This window comes from Cervus elaphus, chromosome 9 (assembly GCF_910594005.1).
Source record: "Cervus elaphus chromosome 9, mCerEla1.1, whole genome shotgun sequence".
NCBI classification, from domain to species: domain Eukaryota; kingdom Metazoa; phylum Chordata; class Mammalia; order Artiodactyla; family Cervidae; genus Cervus; species Cervus elaphus.
This window is the reverse complement of record NC_057823.1, coordinates 80,544,688-80,565,854: the sequence shown is the minus strand read 5'-3', so window position 1 is coordinate 80,565,854 and position 21,167 is coordinate 80,544,688. Positions and strand designations below refer to the sequence as shown.

The 21,167-nt window shown below is 44.4% G+C and overlaps 1 protein-coding gene across 3 annotated transcripts in view; it reads right to left on the bottom strand.

Annotated features, from left to right (window-relative positions):
* Positions 1-21,167, bottom strand: part of TENM2 (teneurin transmembrane protein 2) — a 1,355,200-nt gene that overhangs the window by 6,317 nt on the left and 1,327,716 nt on the right. For all 3 annotated transcript variants that reach the window (XM_043913490.1, XM_043913492.1, XM_043913491.1), the window contains 2 exons: positions 14,993-15,289; positions 11,925-13,539 (listed from right to left, as the gene is read on the bottom strand). In XM_043913490.1, coding sequence (XP_043769425.1) covers positions 11,925-13,539; positions 14,993-15,289 — 1,912 coding nt within the window. The remainder of the gene's footprint in view (positions 1-11,924; positions 13,540-14,992; positions 15,290-21,167) is intronic.

The following is a 21,167-nucleotide window of genomic DNA, read 5'->3' as shown; positions in this document are numbered from 1 at the left end:
CACCTCGTCATTTTCACATGGTACCTTAATGGGTAGGAGAATGCCTAAGAGAAACACTTGTCCATTATTTGATTTGATTATATACAAAAGGATTCATATAAGGGCGTGTTTGTTTTTAAACAATATATTTAGTTTTGGCTGCACTGGGTCTTCTGCTTGGGCTTTTCTCTAGTTGTGGCGAGTGGGAGCTACTCTCTAGCTGCAGCGGCTTCTCTCGTTGCGGAGCGCAGGCTCGCGGGCACACGGCTCCCAGGCTCTGCAGCACAGGCTCCGGAGTTGTGGTGTGTGGGCTTGGTTGCTCCACAGCATGTGGGATCTTCTTGGACCAGGGTTTGAACCCATGACCCCTGCTCTGGCAGGCAGATTCCTTACCACTGAGCCACCAGGGAAGCCCCAGGACATGTTCTATTTGCACCTCAGTACCACTTACATGCTGATGCCAACTCCACAGTTTATGTCTCCCTCTAGGACCTCTCCCTCAATGCCCAGCCCCTGTCCAGACCTCAGCTCCTTGTCCTCCTCTCCACATCTGTCACAGTAGCCTTCTTCATCCCTGATTATGGTAACTCCATTCTTTCAGCTACCATCCTGGACCTCTTTCTTTTTCTCACTCTCTATGTCTAGTCCATCCATAAATCCTCTATTTTTTTTTTAATTGAGGTAAATCTCATGTGACATAAAACTCATCATTTTAAAGTGCACAAGTCAGTGGCTTCCAGTTACATTCATAATGTTGTACAATCATCATTTCTGTTGAATTCCAAAACATGTTCATCATCCCCTCAAAAACTGCATCACTACTGGTAGTCATTCTGCATTCTTCTTTCTCTTCGGTCCCTGACAACCACCACTGCTTTCTAGTCTCCATGGATTTGCCTTTTCTGGATATTTCATATAAATGAAATCAAAGACCATGTCGCCTTTCATGTCTGGCTTCTTTCGACTAGCACTTCATTTTCAAAGTTCATCCATGTTGTAGCATGTATCAGTATATTATTATTATTTATGGATGAATATTCTGTTGTTTGGATATATCCCATTTTGTTTATTCATTCATCAGTTAATGGATATTTGGGTAGTTTACACTTTTTTTTTTAAACTATTACGGATAATGCTATGATGAATATCCATGTACAAATTTATATATTTTTTCATTTACTGTCAGGGTTTTATTATTATTAGGATAACATTTTAAAAAATGAAGTATAGTGATTTACAGTGTTGCATTAGTTTCAGGTATAGCAAAGTGATTCAAGTTATGTATATGCATACATACATATTCTTTTACTTTAGTTTTTATTTTATATTGGAATATAGCTGGTTTACAGTGTTGTTTCAGGTGTATAGCTAACTGATTCAGTTATCCACGTGCACATATTCATCCTTCTTCATTTTATTTTCCTATATAGGGTATCACAGAATATTGAGTAGAGTTCCCTGTGCTATACAGTTGGTCCCTGTTGATTACCTATTTTATATATTAAAGTGAAGTCACTCGGTCGTGGCTGACTCTTTGCGACCCCATGGACTGTAGCCCACCAGGCTCCATACTGGTGGACTGTAGCCCACCAGGCTCCATACTGGTGGACTGTAGCCCACCAGGCTCCATACTGGTGGACTGTAGCCCACCAGGCTCCATACTGGTGGACTGTAGCCCACCAGGCTCCATACTGGTGGACTGTAGCCCACCAGGCTCCATACTGGTGGACTGTAGCCCACCACTCCAACTTCCAGGCAAGCATACTGGAGTGGGTTGCCATTTCCTTCTCCAAGGGATCTTCCAGACCCAGGGATAGAACGTGGGTCTCCCGCATTGCAGGCAGACACTTTACCATCTGAGCCACCGGGGAAGCCCGTTTTATATACAGTAGTTATTTAGTTGCTAAGTGGTGTCCAACTCTGCAACCCCATGAACTGCAGCACTCCAGGCTTCCCTGTCCTTCACCATCTCTTAGAGCTTGCTCAAACTCAGGTCCATTGAGTTGATGATGCCATCTAACCATCTCATTCTCTGTTGTCCCCTTCTCCTCTTGCCTTCAATCTTTCCCAGCATCAGGGTCTTTTCCAATGACTTGGCTCTTAACATCATGTGGCCAAAGTATTGGAGCTTCAGCTTCAGCATAAGTCCTTCCAATGAATATTTAGGGTCGATGTCCTTTAGGATTGACTTCCTTGATCTCCTTGCTGTCTAAGGGACTATCAAGAGTCTTTTCCAGTACCACAGTTTGAAAGCATTAATTCTTCAGTGCTCAGCCTTCTTTATGATCCAACTCTCACATCTGTACATGACTATTGGGAAAACCATAGCTTTGAATAGATGGACCTTTGTCAGCAAAGTGATGTCTCTGCTTTTTAATACACTGTCTAGGTTTGTCATAGTTTTTTTCCAAGGAGCAAACATCTTTTAATTTCGTGACTGCAGTGATTTTGGAGCCCAAGAAAATTAAAATGAGGGGGTACTCTTTTGCCCCCTTCTGATGCCTATGTCAGAAGCTTTCTCTATCTCCTTTATACTTTAATAAAACTTTATTACACAAAAGCTCTGAGCGATCCAGCCTCGTCTCTGGCCCTGGATTGAATTCGTCTCCTCCGGAGGCCAAGAATCCCGCGTCTTATCGTTCAACAACAACCTTTCATCTTGGGGGCTCGTCTGGGATCCTTCAGGACAAGATGGGCCTGACAATCTATGTGAGCCTACTTCTGCTGACTCCAGAAATCCTGAGTCTGCCGTTTGATCCTCAAGACAATGCCTTCCTGTCCTGGGCTCACTCCTATGCTGCATTCCACAATCGGTCTAACTGCTGGGTCTGCAGAGCACTCCCCTCTTCATCAGTGGAAGGCTTCCCGTGGTGGACATCTCCACTTCAAGGAAAAGATTTTCTCCAAGTCTGCAAATACCTTCAACAATCGCATGTGATACTCTTCTTAAACTGATGACATCTAACAACCTTAAGATGGACTGATGTAACTATGGACATAATGTGACTTTTCATTTTGATTTTAACTTGGTTTAATGACTATTTTGCCTTACATCTGTAACTGTATAATGGGGTTTTCTAACCGTCTAAAAGCTTTTAATTTACAAATAGTTGTCCAAGCTCCTATGAGTGCCACAGCCTCCTCCAACTATTACTTGGAGCCCCTGGATCAGACATCCTCACTATGAGGATTAGGAGAATATGTTGCCTCAACAATTTAGGGACTACGCCCCTAAGCAGCAGGAAGTAGTTATGGAATGAAAATGACGCCCCTTTCCCTTGGCAACATAATTCTCCTAAAAGAAAAGGGGGGAATGAGAGAGTCATTTCCTAGGCAGGTTGATAAGAAGTCTAGGGGTCCCCAAGGAGAGAGAGGTCTGGAATATTCAAGGAGGAAGAAAGGACAAACTTTTTTACTTTTTTTCCTCTACATTCCTTAGGATTATATAACAATAATGTATCCTGCCTGAGGACAGTCTTTGGATTAAACCCTCTGGCTAATTCTGATCTTAAAACATAAATTATGGGAGTAGGTCTGGTCTTACAAAGATGTATCCTGCCTGAGGACAATCTTTGGATTAAACCTTCTGGCCAACTCTGTGATCTTAAAATGTAAATTATGGGAGTGGGTCTGGTGAGGTCTTTACAACCTCCAGACATTCTTTGGATTCATTGGAGAGTATATAACTCCATTGCTAACACTAGCAAAAGGGGTACTCTTTGCCCCCTTCTGATGCCTATGTCAGAAGCTTTCTCTATCTCCTTTATACTTTAATAAAACTTTATTACACAAAAGCAAAAAAAAAAAAAAAGAAAATGAAATCTGTTACTGTTTCCACATTTTCCCCCATCTATTTGCCATGAAGTGATGGGACCGGAAGCCATGATCTTCATTTTTTGAATGTTGAGTTTTAAGCTAGCTTTTTCACTTTCCTCTTTCACCTTCATCAGGAGGCTCTTTAGTTCCTCTTCACTTTCTGCCACTAAACTGGTATCATCTGCATATCTGACGTTGTTGATATTTCTCCTGGCAATCTTGATTCCAGCTTCATCAAGCCCGGCATTTCACATTGTCCTCTGCATATAAGTTAAATAAGCAGGGTGACAATACACAGCCTTGACATACTCTTTTGCCAATTTTGAACCAGTCTGTTGTTCCATGTCCAGTTCTAAATGTTGCTTCTTGTCCTGCAAACAGGTTTCTCAGGAGACAGGTAAGGTGATCTGGTACTCCCATTTGTCTAAGAATTTTCCACAGTTTGTTGTGATACACACAGTCAAAGGCTTTAGCATAGTCAGTGATGCAGAAGTATATGTTTTTCTGGAATTCCCTTGCTTTTTCTATAATCCAAGAGATGTTGGCAATTTGTTCTCTGGTTCCTCTGCCTTTTCTAAACCCAGCTTGTACATCTGGAAGTTCTCAGTTCATGTACTGCCGAAGCCTAGCTTGAAGAATTTTGAGCATAATTTTGTTAGCATGTGAAATGAGTGCAATTGTATGGTAATTTGAGCATTCTTTGACATTGCCTTTCTTTGGGATTGGAATGAAAGCTGACCTTTTCCAGTCCTGTGGCCACTCCTGAGTTTTCCAAATTTGCTGGTATATTGACTGCAGCACTTTAACAGCATCATCTTTTAGGATTTGAAATAGCTCAGCTGGAATTCCATCACCTCCACTAGCTTTGTTCATAGTAATGCTTCCTAAGGCCCACTTGACTTCACACTCCAGGATGTCTGGTTCTAGGTGAGTGACAACGCCATCATGATTATCCAGGTCATTAACAGCTTTTTTTGTACAGTCCTGTGAATTCTTGCCACTTCTAAATCTCTTCTGCTTCTATTAGATCCTTGCCGCTTCTGTCCTTTATTGTGCCCAACTTTGCATGTTCCCTTGGTATCACCCAACAATCCCTAGTCCCCTTCCTCATGTATCCCCCACCGCCAAAACTGTAACCACACTTTTACATGTGTCTCATATGGTTATTTATTGCATTCATTGTTTATTGTTTGTCTCCCTCACTGAGAATGTAAGCTCCACCAGGACAGGGAGTTAAAAGACTATTTTATTCACTGATGTCTCCCCAGGGCTGGCACAAAATAGGTGCTCAGTAAGGATTCACGGCGTGGATGAATGAACAAACACTGAGCATATGGGGCAAAAGCCACCCTGACTACTGTGTGTGACAGAGGAGCTACCTGCACCTGCCCGAGGAGATGCTTCTGAAGGGGCTGAATAAGGTCTACCCACCGCCTGCCCTGGGGCTGGTATGAGGGGCTTAATGCAACTTTGCTCCTAAACATATAGGCCTAGAAGACCCTCTAATGAGACAGATTCCGGGATCCGTGGTTGTATCCATCAGCCTTAGGTTCAGACTAGGTATTGAATGACTTGGTAACTATACTTATTAAGGATAGTCCATTTAAGACTCATTAACATCAATAATCATACATGTGTACATGCTAAGTTGCTTTGGTCGTGTCTGACTCCATGTGACCTTATGTAGTCCACCAGGCTCCTCAGTCCATGGAATTGTCCAGGCAAGAATACTGGAGTGGGTAGTCATGCCCTCCTCCAGGGGATCTTCCCAACCCAGGGACTGAATGGGAATCTCTTATGTCTCCTGCGCCAGCAGGTGGGTTCTTTATCACTAGCGCCACCTGGGAAGTCCATTTAAGAGTCATTAACATCAATAATCATAAGAGAGATGCAAATAAAAACCACAGTGAAATAGCACCTCACACCTCTCAGAATCACTGTCATCAAAAAGACAAGAACCAGTGAGTGTTGGTGAGGATGTGGAGAAAAGGGACCCCTTACGCACTGTTGATGGGAATGTGAATTGGTGTAGCCACCATGGAATACAGTATGGAGGGTCGTCAAAAATTAAAAATACAACTGCTATATGATCTGGCAATTCTACTCCTGGGCATTTATCCAAAGAAAACACTAATTTGAAAAGACATATGCACCCCTATGTTCATTGCAGCATTATATATACTAGCTAAGACATGGAACCTAAGTGTCCATGGACAGATGAATGAATGAAGACAATGTGGTATATATACGTCTGTAGTGGAATATTACCCAGCTATAAAAAAGAATGGAATCTTCCCATATGTGACAACACAGATGGACCTTGAGGCTATTCTTAGTGAAAGAAGTTAGCGAAAGACAAATACCATATGTTTTTACTTAAATGTGGACTCTAAGAAACAAAACAAATGAACAAATATATAAAAAAATAGAGTCAAAGATACAGAGAACAAACAGGTGGTTGACAGAGGGAGATGAGTGGGGGAATGAGTTAAACAGATGAAGGGGATTAAGAGCTACAACTACCAGTTATAAATAGGTCACAGGGATGCAATGTACAACTCAGGGAATATGGTCGATAGCACTGTAATAACTTTGGTACGTAATCTATAAAATACTGAATCACTATGTTGTACACTTGAAGCTAATATAATATTGTAAGTCAACTATACATCAATAAAGAAGTCATTTAAGAATACAAGTTTGAAATTGCCTTAAAAACTGTGTCAGCATCCCAGCAGAGAGAAGCCTGGCTTTAGTCCACCAACAGTCATATACCCACAGAGCACCTCTGTGCAAAGTACTAATAGATGATGAGTGCTCTGCAGTGGGGATTTCTAAACTGGGTATTCCTGGTCACCCGTCATGATCACCTGTCAGGATTGTTCTGCTATATCTAGGTATTATCTTACTGGTATTTGCTTTCTAATTAAAAAATTGTTTTGCTTTGTCTACTTAAGGAAATCCATTTAAAAAAAGGAGAGACTTTATGTCACTACCATAAGTGGGAAAGCAGACTGGCTGCAAACAGAAAATAACTGTAAAATTAAAACAAAGCAATGCAATTAAATTGGAGCATGATTTTGTTACCTGCTACCGGGGGAGTCTTCAGACCTGCTCTCTCCGTTAAAAAGGGAGATTAGAAGTGTTAATGAGGTGTTAAATACACACCAGCATCAACGGGAGGCTTTCTCCTCTGCCGATTTGGGAGAATAAAAAGAGCATGGAAAGAAACTAACTTTCCCCATTTGTGTTGCCATGCTATTTAATACCTCATCTGTACAACATATAAAATCATCACATCTTTCACCAGGGATATGAAGGGAGTCCCACGAAAGGCAAGAGAGAGGTCTTTGGCCTCAGCAGACTCTCCCCATCCTGACCTCTTCCCTGCAGGCATCTCTCCCTGCTCTCCAGGAGATGAGTTAACAACACCCTGCCTTGGGGACCAGACATTTCTTCTTCTTCGTTTTTTTTTTGGCCACACCATACGGCATGTGGGATCTTAGTTCCCTGATCAGGGATCGAACATGTGCCCCCTATAGTGGACGCACAGAGTCTTAACCACTGGACCACCAGGGAAGTCGCAAGGGACCAGACATTTTAATGGCCGCTCCGATGAACACTAAGAGTTCATGTCATGTGTTTTCTTCTTTTTAAGTTTCTAACGTGGCTTGGTTTCCAAGTCTAAACCCCTTCTGAAATGTTTATTCAAGTTTCTTGTCCCCTCTGTTTCTCAGAAGGCACTTATGGCATCATATAGGCACCTCTCCTCCTTTCAAAGTCATTGGTGTCCTCTGGTGATCCTCCCTAAACAATCCATCCTCGAGGTAGGAGCTGGTGATGTGGGCCCTCCTAATAGCGCAGCACTCCCCCTCCTTATGTCCTTCCCAGCAAGTGCCGCGGCAGCACGTGCTCTGTAACACACGCAGTCAGCACGGCGGCTCAGGTGCTAAGTGCAGACAGCAGAGGGCAGAGTGAGGAGGAGGCTGGGCCCCCCTCCTCTCAGGGAAACCAACCTCCATGAGGTCCGACTTCAAACTTGCATGAACCTGGGGGTCTATAAGCCCAGAGACCCCCAAGGGAAAAGGGTGGGGAGCCAACCCAAGTCATCGTGGGTAACATTTCTGAGGTTTCAGATTTGCCAGAGCAATGCCCCTCAGGGCAGAGTTTGGCATTTGTTTCAGTAGAGCTGCAGACCCCTGGGAGCCTCAGGGAATTACATAAAGTGGATAACTTCACTCCTCACCTACAGACTTCCTGTCTCCAAGTCTAGAGCTTTTATAAAGAACAAATGCACCCCTACCATTGATCAGGCTTTGTGCAGGCCTCGGTTCTTTACATATCGTGACTCACTTGCTCCTAACAGAGGGTCTATACTGCTTGCCTCTGTGCCAGTAGAGGTAACAGCCTCCACCAGCCTCAGTAGGTGTTTGCTGCATTCAGAGAGCTGTATTTCCAAACAGGAAAGAGTCTTTTGAGCACAAGAGAGGGAGAGAGAGAGAGAATTTCTATTCGTGGCATTCCTGCTGACTACACGTTAATTACTTCTTAAGTTGTGAGTGGCAAGTTCAACCACTCTGTTCATCTCCTAAGATCCAAATTAAGAGTCACAAAGATGGGTTTACAGATGAGCCAACACTTGAATAGCGGAAAATGATTTGATGTTCTCTCCTGGGATGCATCCTTCGGAGGTCATCTCGTCTGCAGCAGGAAGCAGGTGTGGGCATGTGCCTGGTCCAGCGCTCTCCACCCAGGCCCTCTTCCTCTGCTTTGACTGCCGACATCAGTCCTAGGCGTGGAGCTTCTCTAATAGGACCTTTTATTTTAGACTCTTTCTAGTGTTTTCTGGATTTAATTTTGTTGGACTTTGTTCAGCTTGGCTTTGATGCCCATTTATTGAGTCTCCATGAAGCACTGGAATGAGGAGTGTCATCTTGCTATTCAAAAAACTCTGCTAATTTCTTTTTTCTATTTTTACTGGTGTATAGTTGATGTATTTATTTTAAATTACACTCCAGTAAAAACATTTGGAGTATACTATACTCCAATAAAATCATTTAAAAATACACAAAAAAGTGATTTTTATTGGAGTATAGTTGCTTTACAATGTTTGTTAGTTTCCGCTGTGCAGCACTGCGAATCAGCCACACGTATTCATATATCCTCTCTTTTTTAGATTTCCTTCCCATTTAGGCCACCACCAGGCACTGAGTATCTGCTCATTTCTTTTTGTCTTTTCGGGAGAACCAGGAGAGTAGCTGAGGGGGTCAGTGAGGTTGACTGGGCTTTGCAAATGATTTTGTTTGGGTCTTGGTAGCTGTAGGGTGTCTGTTTGGCCCACGCTGAGGACTTTCTATTTGCTTCTGGCTGGTCCATCCCCAAGGTGTCCAGTGCCAAGAGGGCTCAGGGAAGTGCATTCTTGGGGGTGGAGGTCGTCTTCTATGCCTGAGATAGGCGTGGGCTGCCGCCCCATTCCTATTGTTTTCTTCACCTGGAGACTCTTCCTCTCCCTCCCCTACTTCATAATGGCCTCAGCTCAAACGCCCCTTCCTCTGTGAGCACCCCAAAGAAATGAGATCCTTTTTTCTCTAACTCTTAGCTGTTTCATCTATCTTCACAGCCCTTGTCATTATCTGAAACTATACACATAGGGGTGTGTGTGTTTTCCGGAGAGGCCCTTTAATTAGAAACCACAGTGTGGTCAGTGGGAGAAGGAGAAGGTTGGATGATTTGAGAGAACAGCATTGAAACATATATGTTACCATGTGTAAAACAGATAATCAGTGTGAGTCTGATGTATGAAGCAGGGCAACCAAAACTGGTGCTCTGTGACAACTTGGAAGGATAGGATGGGGGGTGGTTCAGGATGGAGGGGACACATATATACCTATGGCCGATTCATATTGATGTATGGCAAAAACCACCACAGTGTTGTCATTATCCTCCAGTTAAAATAAATGAATTAAAAATAAGAAACTGCAGTGAGCTGGGTGGACACAAACCCTACTAAGCCCTGGGGAAGAGAGGAAGCCCTGGCAGAGCAGCACGGCAGGGCCTCCCGATGATGCACAGCGGGGAGACCAGGAGAGAACTAGCTCAGCTGTAACTCCTGTACTCCTGAGGTACCAGCTGCTTCGGGTGTAGGGGGATGCTGGGTTCAACTTCAAAGGTTCTGGAACTTGTCAGTGAGGCACAGCATGGCCAGAAGTTGACCTTTTAGGTCATCTATTTCTGCAGCCTGGGGCACTGGGGGCCACACTGTGCTCCAGAGAGCTGCTGCTTCCTTTCCTATCTTGGGGATGGATAAGTGATCCTTGGTCACCTGAGGGTAGGGACCCTTTGGGCTTGATGCTTCCCTGGCCCATGGCTAAGAGCTATGAGTTCCCTGGAGCTTGGGGGGGCCTTGGAATTGGAGTCCTCACTGTTATTCCTCTACAATGCATGTACAGGTCAGATGGCTCCAGATTCTTTGCTGAATATTGGTCTTTCCCCTTCCATTCATCCATCCATCTATCCAGATTTCCTTGTATATCTCCCTGAAAAAAGGGACTTTATCTTGCTATCCACTGCATCTCTAGTACTTATATGTTAGATGAAAATATCTGTCAATAGGTGAATAGATAGATGGATGGATAAGGACCCTCATTTAACCAATTTCTCACTTAGCTTGAAGCAGCAGATTCTTTGCCTTCCTTGGCCTGTCTATCCAGACCTCTCTCCAAGCTTCTTATGTCCTTTTGACCTTTTTTTTCTGTGACTGAGCTCTGAGAGGCATGCAGGATTTTAGTTTCCCAATCAGGGACTGAACCCACGCCCCTGCAGTGGCAGCACAGAGTCTTAACCACTGGACCACCAGGGAAGTCCCCTGTCCTTTTTGAATTTTGCTCATGTCTTTCTTCAGCCTTGAGCTCATTTCCAGCACCAAGATCCCCTTCATTCCTCAAGCCCGGTTTGAGGTGGGGCCCTTCTGTACCATGCCAAAATTTTCAAATCTGAAGTCATCTGCATATGTACTACACACACACTTCTTTGAGAGAAGTGTCTGCCTTGGTTACTACTGTGTCCCCAGCAGGCATCACCGACTCGATGGACATGAGTCTGAGTAAGCTCCAGGAGTTGGTGATGGACAGGGAAGCCTGGCGTGCTGCAGTCCATGGGGTCACAAAGAGCTGGACATGACTGAGTGACTGAACTGAACCCCAGAATGAAGCATGCTGGTGCCTTATAAGTGCTTGTTGAATAAATGGACAAACACCTATATGGTAGCATAGACTTAATCCCATTTTCCATTATCATTGCTTATTTGTATTTGTTTCTCACTAGCCTGGTTGTAAGGTCAGGAGCTGGGTCATAGTCATCTCAGTACCGAAGCTCTTTCATTGCTTCACTAGTAATGGTGATGTTAATAACACAAGCAGATACCCTTTCGTGAACATCCTCTGTCTAAGTGCCAGGCACTGAACTTTACCTACATAAGTTCATCTTCTTCTTACAGTCACTCCGTGAGATGATTTTGTTAGTGCACTTTTGCAGAGAAGGATACTACAGCTCAGAGATACTGGACAACCAGCCCAAGGTACTTTGACTTATAAATAAAAGAGAGAATTTGAACCAGGTATTTCTGAGATCAGGGTCTCATCCTTTCCTCCTTCATAAGGTTGCTTTCCTCTTTTGGGTTAGAGAGGGCTCTTATAAAAGTTATTTCAATGGAATGGACTTGAAAATGGCCAGGGCATCTTCAAACAGAGCTGCCCAGCTAACTCAGTTGGTAGAGCATGGGACTTTTAATTCCAGGGAAGATCCCCTGGAGAAGGGAATGGCAACCTATTCTGGTATTCTTGCCTGGAGAATTCCATGGATAGAGGGGCCTGGCAGGCTAGAGTTCACGGAGTCTGGAGAGTCAGACACAACTGAGCGACTAACATTTTCACACTTTTCTTCAAATAGAGCCAAGGACTGCTCTGTGCTGTGATCACTTGACTGTTCTCGATCCTGTACCGGCCGTGTACACAGCCCTCCAGGATTTTCCTAGCATCAGACACAAGACCTTGTTTCAAAGTCCCTGACAGTCTACTAGGCCAGCCAGCCCACAGGGAGCCACTGCCCAGCTGAGGCGGCCAGGTCCTTACCTGTCACGTAGTTCTTCAAGTCCAGCTCATTGCTGAGAGGGTTGTTGCTCTTGAACATGTACAGGTTGAAGGGGGCCGGCTCCCTGCCCACATTTTTCCACATGGTGTAGTCTGGAGAGGTCCATCGTCCCGCCAGCACATCATAATCACGCTGTGTGAAGTGGACCAGCTTGGTGAGGGGATCGTAGAGTCCCCCGTGGAAGCCAATGACCATCTGGAAGTCAGGGTTGGAGTCGTAATAAATCTCCCCGTAGGCGGTGTACTGCAACTGCTTGATCATGAGACCATTGATGCTGAACACAGCCAGGGGAGTTCCCGTGTTATCCGAGGCAACATAGTACTCCTCTCCACTGCTGCTCTCCATGGCAAAGAGGTGCCCCTGGAGGTCATAGTAGAGCGAGGTTATCTCCGAGTTGGAGTGATTGTAGACATGGGTGATGCGAGTCGGGTTGTGGAGGTCAGAGTAGAAATACTGCAGGTGGTGGCCCAGGTTGGTCTTGTAGGAAGCCCGCCGCCCCACGCCATCATAGCGGTATTGGACGCTCCAGCCACTGGCCTTGTTATAAGCCCTCGTTAGGAGGCCCTTGGAGTTGTACTCAAAGATGTCAGCCCCTCGCTGGCACAGATAGCCATCGTCGTCGATTTTGTACTGCACGTCGCCGAGCCTGGTTATCCGATCCCGGAGGTCATAGCGCAGGGGCATGAGGCGCACACTATTCCCCGGGTTCAGCAAGTGGAGGTTCCCATTGAGGTCGTAGCTGTAGCGCCAGGTGGGGCGGTCATTGACAGCCACGCTCTGGAGCTGCCCATCCCCATCGTAGTCATAGGTGTACTTGGTGGTGTTGGCGTAGGGCCCCAGTTTCAGCTCCCTCTTGATCACCCTGCCCATGCTGTCATACTGCACCGTCATCCAGTACATGAGGGACCGGAACATCTCGTATTGGACTTCCTTGATCCGCCCGTGGGTGTCAAAGTGTTTGCTGAGGGTCATCACGGCCGTGGTGATGATCTGGTTGATGTCATAGTAGATGACCCCAAACTTGCCAAAGTGCTCCACTTTGCCAGAAATCTCGTCGTAGCGGTAGAGGTCAACGGGAAGGGGCGTCTCACTTATGACGGGCTTGATGCTTGCGATCCGGAAGCTGTTGTCGTGATAGGTGTATTCAAACCTGGCGTTGACCATGCCTTCCTCGGAGAACCTGTAGATCTGCTTGTCCACGAGTGGGCCGATCTTTCGGTACCTGATGGTGCAGGAGAAGCCCCCACTTTGGAGGTTGACCATTTTTAAGACGCCGGTGGTCTCATCATACCCGAAAGTGATGGCAGTGCTGTCGTAGACAATCTCTGACAGCTTGGAGAGTTTCCCATACTTGTAGAATACCTGGCGTCCAGTGCCCAAAAAGGATGTCTTCAGGATGCGGCCATCGTCACTGTAGTCAAAGATGACGGAAGCGTTGCTTTCAGGTGGGTTATAAGTGTTGCGGATGTAGCCGATGGAGGTGTGGGTGGACATGCTGTGCCGGGCGACGCTGGGCATGGTGACGGCGTGGAGGCGCTCAGAGGAGTCGTACTCGAATATGTACTGACGCTGACTCTGGAGCAGGAGCACCATGGACTGGAGGAGGAAAGGGGAAGGGAACACATGAGTTAGCCATTTAGGACCCAGTGCTGAAATGGACGGAATTTATTCCATGTCCCTAAGTGGCAATTCAAAAGCTGTGAAGGATGGGGAGATTTACATCAGAGATTCGGGGTGAATTGATGTCATGGGGCATGCTACTCTATGGATCATGGCAGCTAGAGGAGTGTTCCTCAAACTTTAATGTACATGTAAAATACCCAGGGATCTGGTGAAAACACAGATTCTGATTATATAGTTCAGTGTGAGAGGGCAGTGGGGAGGTGGCCTGTGAATCTGCTTTGGGAATATCCCAGGTGATGCTGGTGTTGCCTGGACCATACTCTGAGTTGTAAGGGGTTTGAAGGACTGAGGTGAGAGGCACTGGGTTCGCCTCCAGGCTCAATGACAAGAAATCCTGAGACTGGTGAGAAATGACTGCTGCTGGCCCGGCAGGGGACATGTGTGATGCACATACTATGTTTGGGGGCACCCCCGACTAAGTCTCAACACAAAGCACATCCTTCATTTAGAAGCCACTGGAAAGATTAAGTAACCTGGAATCACTGATTCTTTGGGGGGAAAAAATGGCCTCCAACTTGAAGCCAGGGGGAGATTCTTGCCTTCCCTGATCAACCATTCTAGTATATTCTGTCCTAATGAGAACAGGATTGAGAAGGGACCAAATAGCAGCCCCTCTTACAGAGGAGGTAACAGCTCTGTCTGCGAGTGACCACTGTCATCAGGAGGCAAGAAGGGAAGAAATGGAAACGGGCTTGTGTGGAGGTGAGTCCAGGTGAGAGGCCCAGGCTGAGCAAGCCCCTGTCTAATGATAGAAGACCAAGGCAGCCTTTAAAAGTCTTGACCCCCCTCCCACAAGAGACCTCTTTTTAACAGCTGCTCCAACCTGACCTTTTCTGACACGGAAACCTGAGTCCGGCACTTTGAGACACAGGGAATTATGTAGCAAGAATCTGTTGACTGCTTCAGCCAACTAAGCCAAGTGGGAGGGGGCTGCTCCGGGTGCTGGAGTTTTAGGCGGAGTTCCTACCCTGATGGCTTAATTCCAGGCATGGCAGAAATGAATCGCTGCATTTCCAATTCACAAGGAATGATGAACCGTGCTGCTAGTGGCATGATTCTGTCCGCTTCAACAGCACTGTTTTTGGGGGAATAAAATCAGACAATCCATTCTTTTCACCATTACTGAGTGTCTAGCAGGTTTTTTTTTTTTTTTTTTTTGCTGTTGATGGTAGTAGTGCTGGGCTATGAATAACATTTTCCTTGGGATTTCCTCCCTCCCAGAGGGTGGGAGTACACGGGGAGCCCTGGTAGACTCAAAGTAAAGATGTTAAAATGTCTTATGGCAAAGTGTATCAGGTCAGCTTAAAAAGAGCAGCGTGAATGAGAGAGACAGCCCCAGCTGAGCAAGGGCAGCATGTCCACCCACCTTGTCAAGGTAGGAATAGCTCCACACCTTCCCGTCGGCAAACATGCGGGACACGATCCGGCCCTGCTTGTCGATGTCCGTCCTCTCGCTCATGGCCCCACGCTGAAGGCCAGCCAAGCGCCCATTGAAGAAATAGGAGACGTTCACGGCTGCCAGGCCACTGCTGGGGAGCCAGAGGAAGGGGCGGCCCACTTGGTCATAAATGATCCTCAGGGTGAACTTCCGGTGATCATCATAGATCTTCTCTGTCCGAATATTCCGGTCATAGTCAATAGACAAGAGGTTTCTTCCATGGACCTAGGAAAACACAATGTGCCTACTTTGAAAGACATCGCGGGGCATATTAGCTCAGGTTGCTATGGAGGATGAGGCTGGTGTGGCCAGGGCTTGTGTGTGCTTTAGAGGAAGAAATACTCTTGAAGTTATTTAGGGAAGTGCTTCCCAAACGCCTTTACATCATAGTACACACAGGAAATGGTAATTTTTGTAGCATTCACTAGAATACAGAAACAAGGCTGCTTATGGCTGGAAATGACTGATCTGGGCATGGCCACCAGGAACAGTTACATAGGCTGTACACTGCACAACTGAGGAGTGCCATCGTGTAGACCATGTAAATGGTGAAATTACATGGCCATCCTCAATAGCCCTGGATCCCAGGGTTCTGACTGTCCTGCCTGGCCATCTTGGCAAGCAAGAGAATTTGTATATTTACACACTTCAAACCCTTTTCGGGCATGTCATCAACTAATGGGTAGCTAATGATCTTTGAGAGCAGGTGCCAAGATTTGTTCCAAAATCTTAAGGAAAAGGTACCCAGGAAGGTGAGGAGAAGCTCTTAGGAATCCATGTTTTACCAAGATCTGGGAATACGAAGCCTTATTCCTACGTGAAATCCTTTAATTCTTCCACCTAGAGAAAAATCTTGCCATTGCCAAGGATGCAAGACACCAGTGGGATGATAGCAACAGGGCTGGGGAATTCCAACAAAGGGAAGAACTGATTCACTTAAATTTGAAAGGAACAATCCAGATATAATTTAATATTTATTTAGCAGTTGATCTGTTTAGAGAAGAGAGCCTCTCTCAGGAGGCAGAGCTGAGAGACTAGACTCGGTATGGGGACATGAGAGGGACTCCAGAGATTCAGCTAGCCTGGAGTGGATGCCTGGAATTGAAGGGAATGAGGCCAACTCAGCCCAGGCTCTTTCAACATAATTGACTGCAAATCTGCACATCCCTGGGGTGACTGCTGAAGGCAAGAGAAGGTATAAACATGCAGAAGGAAAGGATGTGAAAGATGTCTGGTACCTCCCCACCTTATACTAATAATTCAATAGCACTTAATGATAATAATGATAGTAATAATAACTTTGACACATGTTCAGAGCCAGTCTATATAGGCATTATCTTGGGCAATTTACATCCACTGTCGGAGCTGATGCTCACAAATGAGGAAACTAAGCCTCGAACAGAGGTTATACACTTGCCCAAGGTCATGCAGCAATGAAGTGGTAGGTTAGTCTGGGACTTAGGTCTTTAGATTTTGACCAGTTAACCAACCAGCTCTATTATTTCCCACACTGTTTATATTGGATATGCATTGAGTGCCCTGAGATGTGTTAAATGACTGTAAAGCATTGCCACAGCCCGTGAAGAGTTCCACAGTGCAGCTTTGGTGGGGGCACTAGAAATAATTCTAATACGACAGACACCTGTTATACTGGGTAGCAGGACTTTACCCAGGTAAAGAACTACACTTCACAGCTTTCTTGAGACTTGGGTAGGGGTAGAGTGATTTAAGTAGTAGTCATTGGCTGGGTCTTCTGGGAACCTTGAATGAAAGCAGATATAGCCAGGAAGCAAGCACCCCTTTTGTTCTTCCTCCCTCCTTTCCTTAGGTGGAATGTGGATGTGATCACTGGCGCTCCAGTGTTCACTTTGTGAATATGGGGTGACTTTGAGGATGTTAAACCTCAAAGATAATGGCTCATCCAGAGAGTCTAGATCCCTGTCAACCTAGGTGTCTTCAAGATGACCTAGGTCATCTGTACCAGCCGTGAATTGCTTACCCCTAGGAGAAGGGAATGGCTACCCACTCCAAGTATTCTTGCCTGGAGAATTCCATGGACAGAGGAGCCTGGAAGACTACAGTCCATGGAGTCATAAAGAGTCAAGACATGACTGAGTTACTCACATTTTCACTTTTCAGACTCCTTTTAGATCATAAAAATAACATCTGTATCTTGTATAATCTCCTGTTATTTCTAATCTGTTACCAGCAGTTGAAGCTAAACTGAAAAAAGTCCCTGATGCTTTGACAAATAGTGTGTTAAGTACTTTACATACTTGATTCCATTTTATTCTCACACATAGGTAAAAATTATTTTATATATGGGCATCCAAGCTTGAGGGGGTCACATAACTAGAGAAGTGCCAGGATCTGAGCCCAGGACTACCTGATTCCCCAAACCATTGCTGTTTTCATGAAATCATCCCAGAGAAAAGGGGACAGAACATGTGAGATAGAACATTTATCTAAAGCATAGAAAGAGAATAAAGGTGTGAGTTCTTGGGATTTTAAGGAAATCCAACTTTAAGTGGAAGATTCACATCATCAAACCTGCAGTAACTGGAAGAATCCAAAAAAGGAGTGAGTATGGCAGGATGTTTCTAACATGTCCAAAAGTTAGTGCTGTAAGAATCACTGAAGATGCTGAAGATATGGTATTAGAGTTTTCATAACCAGAACAAACCACAGGCTTGGGTTGGAAAGATCACTTCCTCTGGGAACAGAAATTTGGCCACACTGGGTCACTTCATTTGGGACAAGAGCAGCAGAAGGCCACCAATATGCTTAAGCCTATTGTCTAAGAATTCCAGTTCAAGACCTCGTCGACATTTATTTGGCAGAATGAAACACGTGGCAACAGTGAGGAAGGATTTTCAGGATTTCCTGAGCCACCTGTACCTACATATTTCCCACTTCCTCTGTCATCCTTCCATTCCTTTCCTTACTCTTTTCCCCTTTGTTTCTCTTCACTAATATCACACAGCCCCCAGGGCATTTATATTGATTAAACATCACATCTCTGCCAATGTCAAGCATGGTGCCTGCTCTGGAATGGAAGGAGGACCACCACCAACAAAGCAACACGTCCTGAGAACTTGGCGCTGGGCTTAGTGTGGTCTCAGCACTGCCCATGTTTTTCTTGTTTAATCCTCACAACACTCACAGGCAGGCACTGTTATCCTCGTATTACATGCAAGGCACGGATGGTTCAAGCGCTGTGCTCACGCTTACACAGGAAGTGTTGGGGCCAGGGTCCCAATGCTGAGCTCACCACCTCCACCCCAGGCTGTACCGCCGCCCCCGCACCCCCACCCCATGGATGGCTCCCCATCAGACGTGCGATTCTAAACCATCGGGGATGCTCTCTCAAAGCACGGCTGCTGCACTGACTCCACCACTGCTGAACCAGCCTCCCAGGGAATCGAAGCTGGGCGATTCTGATGAGTACTACTGGCTAACATACTTAGTGTGCCGTAAGGCTCTATCTTCAGTTACCTGGGGGAGACCAACGGGCAAATCATATGTCCATGATATAATCGTGTGTGTATGCATGTAAGTATAGTGCTATAACATGTATTCATGGGGGATACTAACATGTAAATCATATGTACAAGCATGACTATCATAGTAACAACTATATTAGTATATGAAGGTGTTGAGAATGCAGAAAAAACAGAATAGTGGGCAAGCACAGAAGAGCGTTCCCAAACCTCTGAATGCTACCATTTGGGTGTGCTGCTGTTACTGAAAAGCTAAGGAGGCCCAGGTACACCAACCACAAAAAAGTAAGAGGTGCTAATCACTCAGATCAGTTTAGTTCAGTCGCTCAGTTGTGTCTGACTCTTTGCGACCCCATTAGCCATTGATGATTCAGGGTGGGATTTTATTCCCAAATTCATTATCTTCTGGGAATGGGATTTTGTTATAGAGCTAATTTGAGATTTTCCCCTGTTTATTGAGATAACTGGGCTTCCCTGGAGGCTCAGACAGTAAAGCATCTGTCTGCATTGCAGGAGACCTGGGTTCGATCTCTGGGTCGGGAAGATCCCCTGGAGAAGGAAATGGCAACCCACTCCAGTATTCTTGCCTGGAAAATCCCATGGACAGAGGAGCCTGGTAGGCTACAGTCCATGGAGTCACAAAGAGTCAGACATAACTGACTGTCCTCACTTCACTTCATTGAGATAACTGATATACCTCATTGTGTTAGTTTCAAGTGTACAGCACAGTGATTTAACTTACATATATTATGAAATGATTACCACAATAAATTAGGTTAAATCCATCATCTCACATAGATACAAAAAAAAAGGGAAGAGTCTTAGGATTTACTCTCTTTACACATTTCTTGAAAATCAATGATTTTTATGTTTATTTTTAAAGTTAAGATCAAATTGACATACAGTATTCTATTAGTTTCGGGTATACAAAAGATTGATTCAATATTGTATGTACTGTAAAACAGTCAGCTCAGTAAGTCTAATTAACATTGGTCACTGTGCACAGTTGTGAAATACTTCTTGTGATGAGGACTTCTAAGATTTACTCTTAGCAACTTTCAAATATGCAATACAGTGTTAACCCTAAACACCATGCTGTACATTACAACTCCATTACTTATTTAAGTGGAAGTTTGAATCTTTTGACTCCCTTTCCTCTTTTTGAGCACCCCAACCCCTTACCACTGTCAACCACCAATCTGTTCTCAGTAACTATAATCTTTTTTTTTTTTTTTTGAGATTCCATATATAAGTGAGATCATACGGTATTTGTCTTTTTCTGTCTGCCTTATTTCACTTCACATAATGCCTTCAAGGTTCATCCATATCACAAATGGCAATATCTCATTCCTTTTTTTTTGGCAGGGTCAGAATAATTTTCCATTGTGTGTGTGTGTGTGTGTCTGTATGTGTATCACATCTTTTGTATTCATCCTTGATGGACACTTAGGTTGCTTCGATGTCTTGGTTTGTTGTTAATATGCTGCAGTGAATGCTGGGGTGCCTATTTTGTTGGCATTGTGTTTTCATTTTATTCCTATATATATCCAGTAGTGCAATTGCTGGATCATATGGTAGTTCTATTTTTAATTGTTTTATTTTTGAGGAAGCTCCATACTATTTCCACAGTGACTGCATCAATTGACACTCCTACCAACAGTGCATACAGTTTCCCTTTTCTCTACAAACTCATCAACATTTGTTGTCTTTTTGATAACAGCCATTCTAATAGGTGTGAGGTATTAATAATATCTCATTATGGTTTTGATTTGAACATCCCTAATTATAAATGATGTTGAGCACCTTTCCAAGTGCCTATTGGCCATCTATGTGTCTTCTATGGAAAAATGTCTATATAAATCCTATTTTTCAGTAGAAGTGTTTTTTTGGTTTTTTTGCTATTGAGTTGTATGAATTCTTTTTGTATTTTGGATATTAAGCAATTAATAGATACATGATTTGTAAATGTTTTAAAAATGTTATAATAAAAAGGTTGTCTTTTCATTTTGTGGATGGTGTCCTTTGCTGTATGTAAGCTTTTTAGTTTGATGTAGTCCCACTTGTTGATTTTTGCTTTTATTGCTTTTGCTTAGGTGGCAAATCCAAAGAATCGTCCTTAAGATGAATGTCAAAAAGCTTACTGCCTATGTTTTTTCCTCAATTTTACAGCTTTAGGTCTTATGTTCAAGTTTTTAATCCACTTGAGTTAATTCCTGTGAGTGGTACAAACAGTGCTCCAGTTCTGTTCTTTTGTATGTGAGTGTCAAGTTTCCCCAACACCATTTGTTAAAGAGGGTGTCCCTTCTCTGTTGTCAATTAATTGACCATATATGTGCAGTTTACTTTTGGTCTCTCAATTCTGTTTCATTGGTCTATGTGTCTGTGTTTATTGCAATATTGTTTTGATGACTATAGCTTTGCAATAGAGTTTTTTGTTGTTTTTTTTTTATTGTAGTGGTTTTTGCCATACATTGACCTGAATCAGCCATGGATTTATATGTGTTCCCCATCCTGCAATAGAGTTTCAAATCAAGGACTGTGATGTCTCCAGCTCTTTTTTTCCAGCTTAAAACTGCTTTGGCTATTTGGATATCTGTGGTTCC